The following is a 19,837-nucleotide window of genomic DNA, read 5'->3' on the forward strand; positions in this document are numbered from 1 at the left end:
ATGAATTCATACCCCAAACACTGGGCACCAAATGTAACATAAATAATAAAAACCCAGAGAAAGATACTGGGGTTCAGTCTGAAGATCAGAAAAGCAAAGCAGTCAGCCACTGACTCTTAGCTCTGCTTCAGACTGAACTGGGTGATCCTGCCTCCGGGAATCCTCAGACTGAACTGGATGATCCTGTCTCCGGGAATCCTCAGACTGAACTGGGTGATCCTGCCTCCGGGAATCCTCAGACTGAACTGGGTGATCCTGCCTCCGGGAATCCTCAGACTGAACTGGGTGATCCTACCTCCGGGAATCCTCTGACTGAGACTGAGAGTGAGACCTGGCTCCTCCCATCTTATATTTCTCTCTAGTGCTGGGATTAAAGGTATGCACCACCACCATCTGGCCTGTATGGCTGACTAGTGTGACTGCTAAGCATTGATCTTCAGGCAAGCTTTATTTATTAAAACACAAATAATATACCACTCTAGAGGCAGGGAGATTGTTGTGAATCTGTGGCCAGCCTAGGCGACATAGTCAGTCCTAGACCAGATGTGGTGCTAGCCTGAGTAGGGAAGAATTTACTTGGGTGATGTCAACTGCACAGTAAGTATACTGTGTTTCCTCTGGCTATAAGGGACCATGAATAATTTCTGAACTCTTGTTGGCAGGACTATTTGTCTGCAATGATATGGATTTCTTATTCTGAAATTACTCTCAGTATTTATTGTACCACAAAGCAGTTAAATTCAGAAGCAAATTACAAATAATGGGAGACAGGCTTTTCGTTACTAGGGAAAGACCTAGTGCCTATGGGATAAAAGGAAAGCCAGCAGAAACACCGTGGTCTTCAGAGATATTGGTAGGAATTCCCGGTGTGGGTGTCTCGTAACTAAATTTGCTTGTTTAGAAATACACCCAGGTATGTTTAGAAGTAAAGGGGCATCATGTCTACAGAGGCTTTGAAAAATTATTCAGGAGGAAAAAAAAATCTGGCCATTGGGGAGGGATCTGGTGGGAGAGGGAAGAGGCTCAGAGAGGATATTGGACAGATATAACCAAAATACAATAAAAGTATGAAATTTTGAAAGAGTATTTTAATGTTACAAGAGTTAAAGCAAGATACAATGGAAATGGTCAGAAATGGGGGCTCTAAGCCGGGTGGTGGTGGTGGCGCACGCCTTTAATCCCATGACTCGGGAGGCAGAGACAGGCGGATCTCTGGGAGTTCGAGGCCAGCCTGGTCTACAAGAGCTAGTTCTGGGACAGGCACCAAAACTACAGAGAGACCCTGTCTCGAAAAACCAAAAAAAAAAAAAAAAAAAACAAGAAAAAAAAGTAATGGGGGCTCTAAAGGCTAATATGACATAACGGTATAGTAAAGCTGGTATTCTTGCCAGTCTTCTGTGAAGCTAAATTTTCATTTTTAAAACAAGTCCTTATTTAGCCCAGGCTGGCCTGGTACTTGCTATATAGATCAGACTGGCCTCTAACGTAAAGATCATCATGCTTTTGCTAACGGGGATAACAGGTGTTTACCACCACACCGAACCTTAAATTATTTAAAAACAAAGTTTTGGGAGGGCCTGATGGTTCATAACTGTTACTCCAGTGTTTGGAAGTGGGAGGCACGAGCCAATGATCGTCTTCTGCTGCATAGTGAGCTGAAGGCCTGTCTGGTTAACATGACACCCTCCCAAAATAAACTGCTTTGTCAACTTGGTAAGGGCAGTTTGGTTGAGGAAGGACAGCGCGTATGAACCTTGTTACAATCGCTGCAACAAGGATAATTAGAGCAGAATACACAAGGCACCGAGAGCGCAAAGCTTGAGGGGTGGGAAGAGGAGGGGTACAGAGATGGGTGTGTGAGGTCCTTAACTTCCAAGGATGAGAAGATGTTGACAGGGTAGTGGCATCTCCTGCTCTGACCCGCGGCGCCTGAAGCGCTCTGAGATGCATGAAGGGGGCGGGGGATCAGGAGATCCTGGTCCCTGGGGCTTCCCCCGGAAGGCTCCTGGGGGTCCGAGCTCGAAGCTCTCAGTTCCCCGAGCTTGAATGGCTACCCTAGGCCTCACGCCTGGGCCTCAGCCCTGCTTCCTGACAGCAGGTGAGGAGGCCACGACAGTCGCGCAAACCAACCGAGGGAAAGTCCAGTGGGTAGGATGTGTCAAGCCGCGGACACGGCTGACTTATTTGGAGCCGGTGGTTAAATTACTCAGGCTCAGCCCACGGGTCGCTGAGCAAACCCAACAGGTGGCCCCGTGACCCTGCACTGCCCGCGGGGGAGCGGGCCGCGGTGCCCCCGCGAGGGCAATAGGGGAAACGGCGACGGCAGGGGGTTGTCTGGCACGACCGCGCCCTCTAGCGCCAATCATACCGCGAGCGCTAGAAACGGGCGGGGCCTTCAGGAGGTGGGGCGGGGCCTTCACGGAGTGGGGGCATGGCCAGCGTTTAGAGGCGGAGCCTCAGGAATGAAGAGTACGGTTAGGGGCGGGGCGATGGTCGAGGGGCGGGAAGGCGCGGGCTTTGTGGGCGGTGCCGGCGTGGTGCGCCGGCGCGAGACGCATGCGCACAAGGACCGCCGTGGGAGCGGGAGGGCGGCCCGAGGGCCCGTCCGGGTGAGGGTGGTGTGATTGAACCGACAGGGCCGGGCTGGGGAGGAGGGGGAAGATCTTGATCTCTGGGGAGGGGCGGATGTGGGAGGGACGGTTGCGGCGGAAGCAGAGGGGACCTCGGGGGCGGGATGTCTCCTGGGAACGACGCCGGCCTTTCCGGTTGCTTCCGGTGGAGAAGAGGCGAACCCTGAGTTCCGGGGAGGCCCCCACAGCTCACCCAAGCGGAGACGGGGTGGTATCTGCAACCAGCTAGCATGTCTGACGAGACCCAGTTTGCGTGGGGTGTGTGGGGGCGTCCTCGGCCCCCAGCCCACTGCCGTTACTCTAAAATGCCCCCTTACACACGGGGGCCTCCCGACCTTCCACTCTGCCCTTTTCGTTAGGGTGAAGGCGCCCTCCACACCCCTTTGCTGGGCATGGCTGCCCTTAGAAAAACTTAAGTGGGAAAAAGCAACTGAAGACTTCTCCTTTATAAAGGTAGGTAGACTACAGGGGCCACGTTTGTTTTATATTGCATCCTGTAAAGGTAAAATTTCAGCCCAGATGTGTAGTGAGGATGAGCTTCAGTCACAGCTTAGTCTATAGAGGCCTTTTTAGTCTAGAGTTAGCGCTCCAGAATTCATGTGTGCACAGCGCTAGGTAACATTTCAAAATCATTAGTCAATAAACTGGAAAAGCCCTTAGGTGATTAGAAAACGTAATTAGATCTGAAAGGAAATCTTTCATCTGGTTTTTCTTTCCTAACTCGAAAAGCCTCGTGGGGAACATCTGCTTGACCATAGGAAGGATGGAAGTACCACCTAAGGACTCGCTATGAACGGAAAAGCCCCGTCGATGTGAGTCCCGCATCTCTTCGTCATCTTAGGGCTTCCCCGGTGTTTCATAACTGACCTGAAAAGCTTAAGGGACTGAGATGTATCTGCCAACATGCAATTAAATTACGGAACTGGGCACTTACATTACTTCCCTTTTTATTATTGAATATCCTTGAGTAACATTGGTAGGGATGGGTTGGTCCTTTGACCCAAGTGAGTCAACTCAGAATATTGTGATTATTGTCAAATGACAGAGAACGTTGGACATCAAGTTAGGCTCCCCGGGTCACCGCTAGTTTTGTTTGTTGTGGTCGTTAGTTACTGTTTTTGAGACAGTCAGGCTGTTCTTCAACTTGCAGTCTCCTGCCTCCGTCTCCTGAACGCTGGGTTTGCATGCCCAACTTATCAGTAGCTTTTACGGTGGGAGCAGCAAGTTCTGTAAGAGATGGAAGGATGGGTTGAATAGTTTTCCTTTTAATTCTTTAGAGACTCTTCCCCAGTGAACCGATTGGATGTGGGAACGCTACTCTTAAGTGTGATACATGAAGACATTAGCAATAGGTCACTTACTCTGGAGAGAAGCTAGAGGTGTATATGAACGATAGTCCTGGGTATGGATGGATGGATTTTCTATCTGTCTTCTCATTTTCTTTTCATTCTTAACTTTAGTCCCTCTTTTCTGGCAGATGCAGGTACTCCGGCACTCTGAGCATACCCTGAAGACAGCTCTCATCTCTAAGAACCCAGAGCTTGTGTCACTGTATGAGAAGTTCAACGCTGGGGAGCAACGTTTAATGAATGAAGCCTTCCAACTGTCCAGCAGCCTCTTTGGACCGATCTCTGTGCATTCCCGGTCAGATTGGATCACCTCCCACCCTGAAGCTCCCCAGGATTTCGAACAGTTTTTCACTGATCGCTACAGAAACAAGCCCTGTCCGGAGAAACACATTATCTATATACAGTCCATCGGTATGTCCTGGGAATGGTGGTGGCTGCTGCCCAAATGCAAGTGAGCAGTTTTTTTGTTTTGGGGTTTGTTTTTTTTTGTTTGTTTGTTTTGTTTTGTTTTGAGACAGTGTTTCTCTGTGCAGCCCTGGCTGTCCTAGAACTTGCTCTATTGATCAAACTGGTCTTGAGCTCACAGAGATCCGCCTGCCTCTGCCTCCTGAGTGCTGGAATGAAAGGCGTTCGCCACCACCACACAGCTGCAAGCGATTTTTTTATGGCTTCTGTTTTTTCTTTCTTTCTTTCTTTCTTTCTTTCTTTCTTTCTTTCTTTCTTTCTTTTTTTTTTTTTTGTGCTGGGAGTTGAACTCAGGTCTCTATGCGTGTTAGGCATTATATCATATGTGATAATTTAAAATACTATTATTGTGTGTAGTGTGGGAGGGGACACAGATGTGCCATAGGACCGCTTTTGTAGAGGTTGGCCTCTGTCCCAGTGAGGCTGTCCAGGTGTGCAGCGAGCACCTTCCCCAACTGAGCCATCTTCATGGCCCTGTGTGTGGCCCTTTTGATACTTGTCCCAGTTGCTGAACAGCGAGATTCTCTTCCTTTGACTCCATGCTGCTGTCAGTTAAAAAGTGTGGAGGTTTGAGAGCGGCTTCTGTTTCTGTTCCAGTTTATAGAATAAGGTCAAGAATGTTGCCATCACTTTTAAAGTGTTCTCATTTTTTTCTCCCTTTCCCCGTACCATAGGCTCTCTAGGCAACACCAGAGTTATCAGTGAAGAGTATATTAAGTGGCTCAAGGGCTACTGCGAAGCTTTTTTTTATGGTTTGACCGTAAAATTCTTAGAGCCAGTGTCCGTGTCTGCGACGAGGTGTGCCTTTAGAGTGAATGAGCACACACAGAACTTACAGATCCATGCGGGTAAGTAAGCACCTTTGCAGCTGGAATGTACAGAAGGGATGTGTGTCATATGTATTCTACAGGCCTTTCTCTCTAAATAGGGCATATCCTGGCATTCTTGAAAAAGAAGAAACCCGAAGATGCCTTCTGCATCGTGGGGATAACAATGATCGACCTGTACCCGCGGGACTCCTGGAATTTCGTCTTTGGACAGGCCTCTTTGACAGATGGTATTCCTTTTTTGATACTGTTTTGATACTGTTCAGCTTGAGGATGTTTGGAGAAATTCAGAGGGTGGGAAGAAGAAACCCGACCAATAGTGTTTTCAATATTTAGAGCCGTGTCTTCAGTGGAGGGCCATGCACGCCCTAGTGCAGAGTGTGCTCTGACAGACTGGTGATGGGGGGTCCTCTCCAGGAGGCCACATCTGCCCCGCCAGACCGTGGTGTAATAATGCTTTTCTCACAGCCATTGGGAGAGCATTTGTGTTACAGTTCCTACCCATAAATAGTGCTTGAGATGCCTGGTACCTACCCCAGGCATTCAGCTCAACATCTGGGGAGTTTAAGTTATGTGTTAGCAAGATAAACATCTTAAGGAAATTAGAGCTATCGTTAACATTTGTGAGACTCTTGTGAATTCTTTCCGTGTGTATGTGGGGGAGGGGGCGCGATGGTGCACTAGCACAGTACATGGCTTCAAACCCAGGCCTGGCTCAAGGCCAGGACTCTACCACTGAATTACATGCATCCTGTCTTAGTTAGGGTTTCCACTGCTGTGAAGAGACAGCAACTCTCATAAAGGAAAACATTTAATTGGGGTGGCTTACTTACAGTTCAGAGGTTTAATCCGTTATCACAGCAGGAAACAGGGCAGCATGCAGGCAGACAAGGTGCTGGAGAAGGAGCTGACAGTTCTTGACTCACAGGCAACAGGGAAGTGGTGAGACACTGGGCATGACTTGAGCGTGTATATGAAACCTCAAAGCCCGCCCTCGCAGTGACACACTTTCTCCAACAAAGCCACACCTTATAATAGTGCCATTCCCTATGAGCTTATGGGGGCCAATTGCATTCAAACTAGCAGACATTCCTAGCCCTTGCTAGTTGATTTTGCTCTTTTGATCAAGCACAGATGGAATAGCCATAAACAAATACCTAAGTACATATTTCCTTCTTCAGCCTGTATGTGGCTGCAGCACAGTGGTAGAGTGTGTGTCTGGAAAACCAGCTTTGGGCTACATGTGGTAACATAGCATAACATATAACTGGAGCATTTGGGAGGTGGGGGCAAGTGGATCAGGAGTTCAAGGGTAGTCTAAGCTACCTTGTGAGTTTAAGGTCTGCCTGGGCTACAGACACCTTGTCCACAGCAGCCCAGCCAAGTATAATCAGCAGCAAGAAGCCAAAGTTCTTGCGAGGTGTGGGGCTCATGCCTGTGATTTCAGCACTGAGGAGGCAGAGGCAGGAAGACCACAAGTTTACAGCCGGCCTGAGCTGTACAACAATCAATACCCTGACAGAGAAAAAATGCAGCGAAGGAAAGAGACCCAACCTAAACCTCGACATGAGATAATAAACTTCAGCTCGTTAGAAACTGCCTGGCAGCATTAGAAGGGTCTGACAGTGAGTCTGCTTACTTTTCTTTCTCTTTCGTTCTTCTCATTTTTCTACTTTGTTCTCTTTCACCCTAATTTTTGCTATTTTCTAACTTCAAATACACACACGTGTGTGCATACATGCAGTATGCACCCCAGGATCTAAGGCAGGCTGAAAGGGGAAAGGCTAGTAGACTAAGGGAGTGGGCATTAGCGTCCTAGGGAGGGGGCAGTGGGAACAAGGGCAGGAGAGGGCTGATGGTCTGTTGGGATGGATGCCAGGCTTTGGGCCAGGGGCTTCCCTGGCAGCTGTTTGTGTTAGAGGTGGGGCCAGGCTAGAGCTTCTCTCCTTACTTCATCCTCAGTGCTCCATCTCTCGAGGTCCTTCATCGTACCCCTGGATCCTCCCAGCATGCACTTTTGAAGTCTTGGATTACTGTACTGCTCTGTTTTTATCAGATGTCTCCTTTTGTTAGCGTTATAGAAATAAAAACATTAAAAGCAAATGCAAAACAATTTATTCATTGACCTAGATACCACTAGTTAATTTATTATATGCATTTGAGGGTAGTGGGTGAGGAAACATGGCCCATGCTTTCTATGTTAATTATTTTGTGGGGAAGGTTAAGTTTTAAATATATTAAATGACATAAAACAAGACATGTCAGGGTAGTGGTTGATCTGATATGAAATGAGTGTGCTTACAAGGGACCTGGTTTTCTCCAAGATTAAAGACTATTTTTAAAGAGGAACATTTAAAACGTATGGCTGAAGGGATCACATGAAATAGGCTCACACTTGTTGGAGCAGAGCGAGTCACTGATGATACATGATGAGATTTGCTTTTCCTCTTAGAATACTCTTTCCCTAAATTTCAGGGGTCAGTCTGCAGATCCTGAGGATGAGGTGAGGAACACCCTTTTGAATCAAGTTGAACTGGACAAAACCACGAGTTTATTTACTTACAAATAAAGATTTCATGAGCTCGGTGGTAAGGCACTTGCTTGGTGTGACTCTAGCCCTGGCTTTGCTCCCTAGCAAAACCATACCAAACCAAACCATGCATAAGGTGGGAGCACTGCTTCGTGTGCTAGGTTCTGAATCCTTGCAACACATACAAATTCATTAATAGTGAGCTGCTGTATGGGTGCTGGGAATTGAACCCTGGGTCCTCTGGAAGAGCAGTCAGTGCTCTTAGCTGCTGAGCCATTTCTCCAGCCCCAAATTCATGAATAGTAACGATTGAAAGAGACATAATTAAAAGTTCGCGTAGGTGAGCACGGTTGTAGGTCAGTCCCTGGACTGAATTAGGTGTCCAGGTGTCAGACTACTCTCCAGGCTGCAGAGATGGCATCTGTGCCTCTGCTATCACCCCCAGGAAGTCAGTGGCGACACTGTTTATTCTGGTCACTTGTTACTAGCCTCTTGATAGAGTTGTCCTGTGCTTTAAAAAGGAGATAGGGCGTGTGAAGAGGTTCTCCTCTCTGGAGACAGTCTCCAGACAGGACAGTGGGTGCTACCTTAGGAAAAGCCAGAAACTTGACTGGTGTGTGAGGCAGAAGTCTGCCCTTGAGCTCCTAATAGCCAAAAATCCTGACTGCTTAAGTCACCGCTGATCACGCTCTTCTGGAGTCCTTCCCTGGGGGAAGACTGGTAGGAGGAACTCAGTGAAGCTTCCACTTTCGATGTTTCTAGGTTTCTTATGTTTTATTAGCATATCAATTATGCATGATAGTGGGATTCACTATGACGTTTTCACATATGTATATAATACACTTAGCTCATATTCACCTTCCCTTCCCGTTCCTTTCAGATGCCCCTCCCACCTTTGTTTGATTCCTTCTATTTCAGTCTTCCTTCTCTCTCTCTCTCTCTCTTCTCTCTCTCTCTCTCTCTCTCTCTCTCTCTCTCTCTGTGTGTGTGTGTGTGTGTGCGCGCGCGCATGTCTGGGTATGAAGTATGGTTACTTAAGGGAGCATGTGTGAGAGGTTACTATAGAGAACAGGCATGTTAGCTGTAGCTACACTAGTGGAAAAAAATGTCACTTCCCTCCTCCAGTAGGTCCTCAGGGAGGGTCCTGGACCTGGTGCATCCTCCTCCCTACATTGAATTTTTTAGGGCAGGGGAAATTGGTTGGTAGGTAAAGATGGTTGTGGGAATTGGGTCTCATAAGCCAGTGGTACTGGGTGACTAAGCCTTATGGGTGTGGTCTTCTCAGTACTGTGAAGGATAAGATCTGAGGATAGGGGTCGCATGTGCTCTCTTTGGGACGGTGAGGACACTGGCAGAGCTAAGGCTTGGAGTTCCCTTTGGCCTGTTGGGAAAGAGGTTATGGTGCTGTGCCAGAGCTGGTTACCCAGTGGGGTCCTCAGAGCAGCTGGTGACACAGGCCAGACTCCACTTTCTGTCTTGTAATCATTGTGCATGGGTTTGATTTAGTAAAAGATAAAACAGTCTTGAGGATTCCCGCTTTAAAAGATCTCGTTAAGGAAGTCTGGGACAAAAGTTGTTTGTATTGTGTTGGCAATCTTTTAAGTATTTCCAGTGGTGTGGCATCAGTCCAGATGTGCACTTACTGGCCAGATGTCTGAACAGCCGGCCTTTGTCTTTCCTCCATGTATCTTACCCAAGTGATAGGGATAAGCTTGTCTTCTCTTTGCAGGTGTGGGGATATTCAGCTTCGCCAGGTACGGCAAGGATTTCTACAGCACACGGTATGAAGGGAAAGTGAAGCAGCCCCAGCGAACGTCCTCCAGCGACTATTCCATTTTTGATAACTATTACAATCCTGAGATCACTAGTATTTTGCTGTGGCGATCCTGTAAGGTAAGTTGTTTGGAAAAATTTTTTTTTGTTGTTTAGATAGAAATTTTGCTTTTCCAGGATTGTTTCTCCTCGTAGGAATACATGTTCAGAGTATGTTTGAAGGTTTCTCCTTGTAGGAACACATGTTCAGAGTATGTTTGAAGGGCCCCACAGCCAGTATGCTCATCAGCGCTGCATGGGTGCTCATCAGCATGTAAGTCAAGTCTGTCTCTGGAGTGAGGGAGCCCAAGTGAACTGCTAGGACCCTACTGGTCTACAGCAAACTTAACTATCCTCCTGCCTCAGCCTTTCAAGTACAAGGATGACAAGCCACATTTTCACAAATCTGAAGTCTGTACTGCCATCTAGTGGGTAGAGCCCATTTGTGAGGGTTCCCCACACATGGAATAAGCCAACATATTTGGTGTCCCAAAGGGGAAACCCTGGTGTGGGGAAGTAATGAAATGAGCATTGCTAAGTGTAGAAGATCTGGGCAGAATGGAGGTTTGGTGATGATGACTCTCCTGGCGGGTTTTGTGTGTCAATTTGACCCAAGCTAGGGTCATTAGAGAGGAAGGAGCCTCAGCTGAGGAAATGTCTCCTTGAGATCCCGCTGTAAGACATTTTCTCAATTAGTGATCAGTGGGTGAGAGCCCAGCCCATTGTGGGTGGTGCCATCCCTGGGCTGCTGGTCCTGGGCTCTATAAGAACGCAGGCTGAGCAAGCCAGTAAGCAGCACCTCTCCATGGCCTGTGCATCAGCTTCTGCTTCCGGGATCCTGCCCTGTTTGAGTTCCTGTCCTGACTTCTTCAGTGATGAACAGCAATGCTGAAGTGTAAGCCAAGTAAACCCTTTCCTCTCCAACTTGCTTTTAGGTCACGGTGTTTTGTCACGGTAATAGAAACCCTGACTAAGACAGTGGCAATGGTGTTGATCCTGTAAATCTGTTTCTTGGAAAAAGTGTTGTGTAATTGCTAATGGTGGTGCCATAAAGCAGTGACATAAATGTTTTGCAGACTTTAACCCATGAGATCGGACACATATTTGGACTGCGACACTGCCAGTGGCTTGCGTGCTTGATGCAAGGCTCCAACCACTTAGAAGAATCTGACCGGCGTCCTCTAAACCTTTGCCCTATCTGCTTACGCAAGCTGCAGTGTGCTATTGGCTTCAGTATTGTAGAGAGATACAAAGTAAGTAGGGAGCGGTGCAGAGGTAAGGGAAGTGGTGAGTTCTGATAGGTCTTTGAGCTGTGGTTTATCGGGGAAATTAGGTAAAGGTAAGCAGGAAACTGTGTTGGTTTTTTTTTTTTTTTTTTTAAAGTAGAGGGCAGGCAAGATGGTTCAGTGGTGGGTCCTTTGCTGCCTTGCCACGAAAGCCTGAGGGCCAGAGTCTGGGTCCCTAGAGCCCACATAAGTGCCCACCTGTAGTCCCACTACATGGGACATGGAGACAGACTCTGGAGGCAAACGAATTAGCCAAACTAGTAGACAGCAAGCTTTGGGTTCATCACGAGAGATCCTGCTTCAGTGTATAAGGGAAGAAAAGCGCCTGAGGTCAACCTTGGGCCTACACATGCACACACTGAACACGTCCACTGTGTGAAGCCATGAGAGAAGTACCCATTTCGGACCTTGAGTTTAGGAAGCGAGCACAGCTCCCCCAGCAATGGTGCTCCCCCAACCCCCGCGATATGAAGACAGGAGTCAGTCCTGGAGCCTTGGTGCAAGGAGAAGACTGACTTGTGCACATGTCCTCTGGCCTCTCCATTCATGCCGTGGCACATATCCCTCCCTCTTAACACTATAAATACATTCCATTGTGGTGGCTCATACTTGTACCCACTCTCCTTGTGGAGGACCTGAGTTTGGATCCCAACATCCATATGGTAGCTTACAATTACATATAACTCCAGTTTCAAGGGATTTAACGTCCTCGGAGGGCACCAGGCATACATGCAGTGCACATATGTACATGTAGATAAAACACTCATAAAGAAACTTTAATTTGACAATGACTGTCTTATTTATTTATTTTTAGATATATTTATGTATGTGTGCCCTCTGAGACCAGAGGGGCTTGTCTAGTTCCTTAAGAGTCAGAACCACCTGATGTGGGTGCTGGGATCCAAACTCAGGTCCACTTGAAGAACAGTAAAGATGCTTTTCTCTCTCTCTCTCTCTCTCTGGTTTTTCAAGACAGGGTTTCTCTCTGTAACAGTCCTGGCTGTCCTAGAACTCCCTTGGTAGACTAGGCTGGCTAGTTCCAGAACAGCCTCCAAAGCTACAGAGAAACCCTGTCTCGAAAAATGAAAAAAAGAAGAGAGATGACTCCTGGTATCCTTGTGCACACATCAGTACACATCCTGGCAGTTACCTGTGGTCTGCCTGCTCGTGCAGGGACAGCATTTGACTATCTCCATCCTGTGTCTTCACATACATGTCTGCTCTTGCCTTAGGGTATAGTTATGTTATATGCACATGTGCATTAAGCTAAAAGCACAATGCAGCGCCTTATAAAATAAACAAATGGAGAAAAGAAATTAAAACTACCTTGTCATCCCAAAATAGCGTAAGAATTAGTGTAGTTCTTTTCCTCTGCATATTTTTTGTTGTTTTCAGATTTTGTTTGTTTGTTTTTTTGAGGTGAGATGGGGTTTCATAATGTGGCCCGGGCTGGTCTGGAGTTCACCATGTAACCCAAAGTGGCTATGAACTTATAGCCATCCTCCTTTCTGAGTTTCGAGGTTATAGACTCAAGGAACCATACTCAGCTCCTGTCCATAGTTTTTGGTTATGTTCTCTGTAGTTTTGGTCAATGCTGTTTCTCTCAGTGTTCACTCATGTCTTGTACTCCTAGCCTAGTCCATCAGATTCAGACTGTTCATGGGGTGTAGAAGGAGCTGCGGGCTGCGTTCCTGCCACCCAGCTCCCGGCCGCCTGGCTAGCTTATGCCCCAAAATAACAACACACAAACTGTATTCATGTAAACACTGCTTGGCCCATTTCTATTAGTGTGTGTAGCACCACAAGGTATGCTTACCAGGAAGATTCTAACCTATGTCCATTGTGGGTCGGAGCGGCATGGTGTCTGGCTCAGGAGAGGAGAGGCATGGCATCTTACTTCAGTGCCTTCTTCCTCCCAGCATTCTGTTCTGTTTACTCCACCTACCTATGTTCTAACCTATCAGGCCAAGCAGTTTCTTTATTAATTAACCAATGAAATCAACAGATTGATATATGACACTCCCACCCCAGTGGGGGGCACAGCCACGGATTTAGATAACCTCATTCTGGTACCCGCTATTGTGCCTGAGACTGTTTTGTTGAAGTGCGGTGTTTGTGTTTTCAAGGCACTGCTGAGATGGATTGATGATGAACCTAACCACGCATCAAGAGCAACTCCCAGAAATAGTTCTGTCCATGTGAATTTGCCGAAACCTGTGGAAGCCTTTAAGGACTGGAGAGAGTGGGTAGTCAAGTGCATTGCTGTTCTGGAAAAATAAGGACTTTCACATAAGAGAAGCCGAAATAATAGTAGCGCCCTGGGCATTTGTGGGTAGAGTACTTCATTGGGATCAACCATCTCCTTGGCGTTTGTGGTAGAGTACTTCATTGGGATCAACCATCTCCTGGTTCTGTGCTGAGGCCAGGGAACAGACTAGAAGCTCCTTTGAAGTCCCTGGACCAAAATAAGGTTCACTGAGAACAAGGAAAACCCTCTCTGCCCTTCTCTCCTGTGTCATTAGCTTCAAATTGGATTAGCTGAAGCTAGAAGGTAAATAAAGATTTTAAAAAATGGCCATCCTGTATTCATCCAAGGAATAAATGAACACTTTTCAGGGTTGCTTTTGCTTCAGAAAGAGTTACTGCCTCTTGTAGGGGTACAGCTAAGTCACCAGCAATGTGAACTTGCACGAGTTGGCATCCTTGCTGCCTGCAGCCTCCTCTCCTGACCCGTGGGTACCCTTCATTCTTTCCTGGCCATTTATGAGCTTGTCCCTGAAAGAAGCGACAGCTTCTATCAGGTCTTCGCGGTGAGAACACCAGTGGTCCTTTCTCACAGCAGCTGCTGGCGGGGAGGGGTTTTAGTGCTGTTCTCTGCTGTAACTGCTGTCGTGTCTGACGGCCTTTACAGATAACTCACAATGGTGCTTCTGTCCGTGTAGGTTGCATTCATTCTATAGGGCTAGGTAAGATTGTAGTTTGTTTTGCCCACTCCATTGCATTGTGACTTGTTTGAATAGGAAGAGAGTGAGTGGGTTACTTACCTGTTAGGATGCCAACAATGCCTGTGGTGGCCTGTCAGCCTGTGACATCAGTCAGTTGCTGTGGTAGTGAGCAAGTGGACAACCTCAGGGCCAGCAAGTCTGTACGGTCAATGTATCTTGGGAAACAAGAAGCTACTGTTCCTTCATGCCAGTGAGACGGTAGCTTGGCCTCTTTATTGCCCATTTGCAGTGTTGGTTTTTGTTTCTTTTCTTTTGTTGTCTTCTTTTGAGACAGGGTCTCTGTCTAGCCCTGAGTAGCCTGGAACTCAATATATAGACCAGGTTGGCTTTGAACTCAGAAATCTCCTGCCTATACTTCCCAAGTGTAGGAATTAAAAGGCATGTGCCACCATACCTAGTAATACTGGGGTTTGACCCAGGGCCTTGTGCTTGCTTAGTACTCTACAGTTGAGTGACAGCCCCAGTCCCCCCTTTCTTCTTATCTGATCTTTAAGGTAAGACTTAATTCCTTCCTTTCGCTCTCATTGTCTTTTTTTTTTTCTTTTTAAATGGTTGGGAGGGGGAGGGACAGCCGCAGGTATCATTCCTCGGTGATTAGGTCAAGCAGGCTGTCCAGTGAACATCGGGGATCCTCCTGCCTATTTCTTCACCCCATCCTATGGGTGCTGGGTCACCCTTGGGCCTCTGTTTACACAGCAAGCACTTTAGTGACTGAGCTGTTTCCAGCTCTCTTTTCCCCGTTTGAAATCTAAATTCTTTCATTGTTGTAACTTAGACGGTGTAATTAAAAGCACGCTTGCCAACCAAACCAGTGGTTTTCCTTAGATTCGCTTTCTTGGTTAAACGCCTTTTAAATCAGTTTTGAAAATGGCAGATTGTCACTGGCATCAGTTGGAGACTGTTTATGATTGTTGTAATATTGAAAAGAAGCAGATGGGTTTGACGCATCTTGTTTATGAAGTTTAATTCTCCCTTGAATGGTTACTCCTAATTATTCCCCGTTCTATGTTTATTTTATTTTATTTTTTATTTTCCTACCAGGTAAATGCACTTCTCCTGTGGGTCAACATTAATCATAAACCTAGAATGGCTATTTATTATAATATAATTATAATTATCTGGACAAGATAAAGAATCCTTTTGAGCCTACTCTGCCAAGGAGCCAGGAATAAGAACTTCTGGAAGAAATTACTCACTGTTGCTGAAAATGAGAATGAACAACTAAAAATTATATAGCAAACATTTATTAAGCAGTCTTCATTTAAATGATGTTATAACAAATTAGATTGTGTACACTTTTGGAGAATTTTTAGGATTAACTTTAAAAAATACAGTCTAGGGACTGGTGAGCTGGCTCAAAAGGTGAGGCACCTGCCACCAAACCTGAGGACTTGAGGCTGATTCCTGGGACTCACAGGGTAGGAGAGCGCCAGCTCTCCCAAGATGCCCTCTGACTTACTGCATGGAGAGACAAAGACACACACACGGGGGGGGGGGGGGGGAATGTGTAATTTACTGTGCCTGCAACTCAGTGGGAGAGTTTTTTCCCTCCAGAAAGCAGGAGAGACGGCTTGAGGCACGATGCACATTGCACTAGCCAGCACCTGGGGGTTTTGCTTTGCACATGCTAAGTGAACACGAGGTTAAAATATTGATGAAAATAATTTCTTTCCCAATGTCTAAATACCGCCCTAGAAATAAGTTACTTTGCTTAAAGAAATGCTCAACATCCTTAGTCATCAGTGAAATGCAAATCAAAACAACTCAGAGATTCCATCTTACACCTGTAAGAATGGCCAAAGTCAAAAACACTGATGACAACTTATGCTGGAGAGGTTGTGGGGAAAAGGGAACACTCCTGCATTGCTGGTGGGAGTGCAAGCTGGTACAGCCCCTTTGGATGTCAGTTTGGCGATTTCTCAGAAAATTAGGAAACAACTTTCCTCAGGACCCAGTAATACCACTTTTGGGTATATATCCAAAGGACGCTCAATCGTGCCACAAGGACATGTGCTCAACTATGTTTGTAGCAGCATTGTTTGTCATAGTCAGAACCTGGAAAGAACCTACATGCCCCTCGACTGAAGAATGGATAAGGAAAATGTGGTACATTTACACAATGGAGAACTACACAGCAGAAAAAAAATAACGACATCTTGAATTTTGCAGGCAAATGGATGGAGCTTTTGAGCGAAGTAACCCAGACCCAGAAAGACAATTATCACATGATCACATGTACTCACTCATAAGTGGTTTTTAAACATAAAGCAAAGAAAACTAGCCTACAAATCACAATCCCAGAGAACCTAGACAACAATGAGGACCCTAAGAGAGACATACATGGACAAGATCTGAGTAAATTGGGAGCATGGGGACCTTGGGAGAGGGCTGAAGGGGAGGGTAGAGGCAGGGAGGGGAACAGAGAAAAATGTAAAGCTCAATAAGTGTTGACATCTCAGATCACGAAAACTTAATAGAGACGGCCAAACAGGAGCAATAGGCAAGGATTTTTGTCTAATTTGTACTTTTCCTTCATTATTCCTACTTGGTTCTGTGGGACAGGTATGTAGGTTTTTAAATGGTTGCGGGGAGGGACATTCCTCAGTGGTTAGGTCAAACAGGCTGTCCAGTGAACCTTGGAATCCACCTGCCTGTTTCTTCACCCCCATCCTATGGGTGCTAGGTCATCCTTGGGCCTCTGTTTACACAGCAAGCACTTTAGTGAATGAGCTATTTCCAGCTCTCTTTTCCCATTTGAAATCTAAATTTTTTCATTGTAACTTAGACGGTGTAATTAAAAACACACTTGACAATCATATCAGTGGTTTTCCTTAGATTCGCTTTCCTGGTTAAATGCCTTTTAGATCACTTTTAAAAGTTCAGGCTGTCCTTGATCTGGTATGCTTCTGCCTCAGAGCCTCTGCAGGGCTGGCATCACAAGCGTGCCCCAGGCTTGCTTTTTGAAGTAACACTTCCCTGACACAGGGCTAACTGACTCATCTCAAACCCGTGGAGGAACTGGGGGCCGGGGTTGTTGCTTGTTTCCTCTCCGAAGCCCCAGTGATAAAATCCAAGCAGGCAGCGGCCGGACGGCTATAGCCGCGGAGCGGGCCCTTCCCGGGCAGGAAGCGCGTCTTTGTCCCCAGCTGCGCCCGGGAGCCATCCCTCCCGCGGACGGCTTGTGGCGGGCGACACCTGTGACCGCCCCTGGGAGGAGAGTGGAGTGGCAGCGTGGCCTGCAGGGCGCCAGGAACCCAGGTAAACCACCGCAGCCTGACGCACCCCAGGTCTGGATGCCCCAGCACCTGAACCGTGGGTGGAGTCGGTTCTCCTTTAGAGCACTTGCAAAACTCTTCTGCCGAAAGCTCGAATATCCGGTTGGGGGGTGTAGTCCAGGGCAGTCCTCTTCCATACAAATTCATGGGTTCGTTCCCCCCAGCACCGCCAACAACAGACAAACAAAAACAAACAACAAAACCCAACAAGTCTTAGTCACCTTCTGGGTTTATCTGGAGAAACTCCGTCCCATAAAGAACTACCACAAGTCATGCATGTAATTTTAGCTTGTCTGGTAGATCCTCTGACCAATGGAAAAAAAAAACGGGTGGAGTTCATCTCAGTAACATTCGTCTCAGTGCCACCAAAATGCCATCTTAATATGTAATCACTGTAAGGGCTGAGAGAGATTTTGTATTTGCTTTTCTTTCAAGTCTTCAAAAATCTCATATGACATCTCCACTCCGATTGGCTGCCCCGTGTGACTGTGGACTGTGTTGGACAGCGCAGCCCTGGCCTCCTACTATCCCGGAGTCTAAGTGAGAGGATGTGCCCTTAAGACCCAGGCGGCGGTAGAGAAAGGGCGAGCTAGGGACTTTGCGGTGCAGGTCCAGGTACTCCAGGTGAATGTGGCACAGGCGGGCCGCCGCTTCACCTCCAGGGGGCGCTCTGAGAGTTTTCCTTCCATCCCTCCCTCCTGGCCTCCCTTCCTTCCTGTCTGTGTGAGACAGGGTCTCACTATGTATCCTGGACTGGCCTCAAACTCACCATGTAACCCGAAGCTGGCCTCCAACTTAGGTCAGTCCTCCTGCCTTAGCCTCCCCAGAGCTGGGATCACAGGCATTCACTACCATTCCTGACTTGTAGATTTTGTTTTTTTAGGCCTTCCTCTCATTGCCTAGGACCTGGCACTTTCTTGGCGTCTATTTCAGTTTGGGAAAGCCAAATTGTGTGTTTATAAATGTGGAGATTGTCTAGTCTTAGACTGTGGGTAGCAACCCCTCACGGGCTCCTAGAACTGGGTGTTGGGGGCACACAATCAATCGGCAACTGCCAAAGGTATCTAGATATGTAATTAGGGCTGGAGAGATTGCTCAGTGGTTAGGGACACTGACTGCTCTAACAGAGGACCCAAGTTTGATTCCCAGCACCCACATGGTGACCCACAACCATCTGGAACTCCAGTTCCCGGGCATCCAATGCCCTATTCTGTCCTCTGTGGGTGCTGCATGCACGTGTTACACAGAAATACACGAGGCAAAATACTCATAACGTCGAAATGTCTTTGAAAATCAAAGTGCAATGTCCAAAAATGAATTTAGAATCAAGTGTGTAATGAACCGAGGTGCTTCTGGCAGGGCATGTCTGTGTCACACTGCAAGTTCACACACAACACACACTGCAGTGCACGTAGCGTCACGTCACACGTCTCCAGTGAATACTGTCCCAGATTCCCCAGCTGAGAACCCGGACAGTCCTGTGTAAAGAGTTGTGGTGTTTTGGTGTGTATACAAAGTCTCCTGCTCCAACAGAAGCGTGGTTTAATTGTAGAAAACACTACTTTTGCTATAGTCATGCCTCAGCCTGTGTCGTTAGTGTGGTTAAAGATTTTATTATGTTAAATGTTTCCATTTGAGTGGCTGACTTCAGCTTCGTTACAACAAAATCCGTACGATGAGTTTGTCTTGAGATTAGGACAGAATTTCTAACAACTTCTCAAATTGCCCTAAATACACTTCTACCTCTCGGTACTTTTTTTTTTTTTTTTTTTTAATGAGAGGGGACATTTTCAGCACTGGAATTTAAATCAATCAAATGCACAAGCTGTGGAAAGTGTTGAAGATGTTGTGGACACTCAGCCATGATTTAATCCTCCTCCCTTTTTGCATGTGTGTGTGTGTGTGTGTGTGTGTGTCTGTGTGTGTTCTGGGGATCAAACCCATGCCTTTATGCATGCTAAATGCTCTACCACAGCTCCACCCCCAGTCTGAAAGTTAATCCTTTATGTAGAAAGAAAGAACTACCTTCATCTCGTTAGTATACAAGTTTGCTTTCATCTTTAAGTATTGTTTTTAAGTGAATTTATGATTCATTACCAGTAAATGCTTGATCTGCATACCTCTTTGATATGCCTACATACCTGGGGTCACAACAATTTCTCAAACAAAGAAGAGGGGTCCCGAGTGCGACTGTTTAAGATGCCCTGGTGTAGTGAATGCGGAGATAAGGCAGTAACAGCCGAGGGAACGTGTGACATTTAAACCAGGGGCAAAAGTTGGACCCGATCCAGGTGGTTCTAATGCCAAGGTCTGTGATGCTTTTAGGTGTGACTGCGTGCAAGTAAAATACTCCCAGTGAGAACCCAAGCCACTGTTTTGCAGATTGTTTATAAAGGGGTTTATGGGATTATGCTCTCCTTCAACTTCTTTTCTAATCCAGATGGGGTCACCTACGGGGTTGGTAAAGAATCAAAGGAGTCAGACTTGGGCCTTAAGGGAGGAAGAAGAGGTACAGAGTCAGGAAAGCACCTGCTGTCAACGGAGGCATTTTAAAGGGAAACTGGGTTGGTGAGATGGCTCACAGAATGAAGGTGCTTGCAGCCAAGCCTGATGTCCCGAGTTTGGTCCCTGGGTTATCCTCTGGCTTCTTTCTATGCA

General features: G+C 46.8%; 2 protein-coding genes across 7 annotated transcripts in view; both read left to right on the top strand.

The window, feature by feature from the left end:
* Window positions 1-2,543: 2,543 nt before the first annotated feature.
* Amz2 (archaelysin family metallopeptidase 2) lies at window positions 2,544-13,477 on the top strand. 6 transcript variants are annotated; one of them, XM_057775662.1, is made up of 9 exons: window positions 2,564-2,609; window positions 2,990-3,083; window positions 3,360-3,442; window positions 4,108-4,390; window positions 5,119-5,292; window positions 5,373-5,501; window positions 9,531-9,694; window positions 10,690-10,866; window positions 13,026-13,477. In XM_057775662.1, the coding sequence occupies exons 4-9, from the start codon at window positions 4,108-4,110 to the stop codon at window positions 13,176-13,178; spliced, it is 1,080 nt and encodes a 359-aa protein (XP_057631645.1). In that variant the 5' UTR covers window positions 2,564-2,609; window positions 2,990-3,083; window positions 3,360-3,442; the 3' UTR covers window positions 13,179-13,477. The 6 variants fall into 6 exon arrangements, with proteins under 6 accessions (XP_057631643.1, XP_057631646.1, XP_057631645.1 ...); XM_057775660.1 differs by lacking the exon at window positions 3,360-3,442 and having other exon boundaries at window positions 2,544-2,609; XM_057775663.1 differs by lacking the exon at window positions 2,990-3,083 and having other exon boundaries at window positions 2,562-2,609.
* Window positions 13,478-17,064: 3,587 nt separating this feature from the next.
* Window positions 17,065-19,837, top strand: part of Arsg (arylsulfatase G) — a 132,891-nt gene continuing 130,118 nt past the window's right edge. Inside the window, exon 1 of the mRNA XM_057773452.1 lies at window positions 17,065-17,162. The gene's annotated coding sequence lies outside the window, so the exon portion shown is untranslated. The remainder of the gene's footprint in view (window positions 17,163-19,837) is intronic.

Source organism: Chionomys nivalis, chromosome 7, assembly GCF_950005125.1.
Source record: "Chionomys nivalis chromosome 7, mChiNiv1.1, whole genome shotgun sequence".
NCBI classification, from domain to species: Eukaryota; Metazoa; Chordata; class Mammalia; order Rodentia; family Cricetidae; genus Chionomys; species Chionomys nivalis.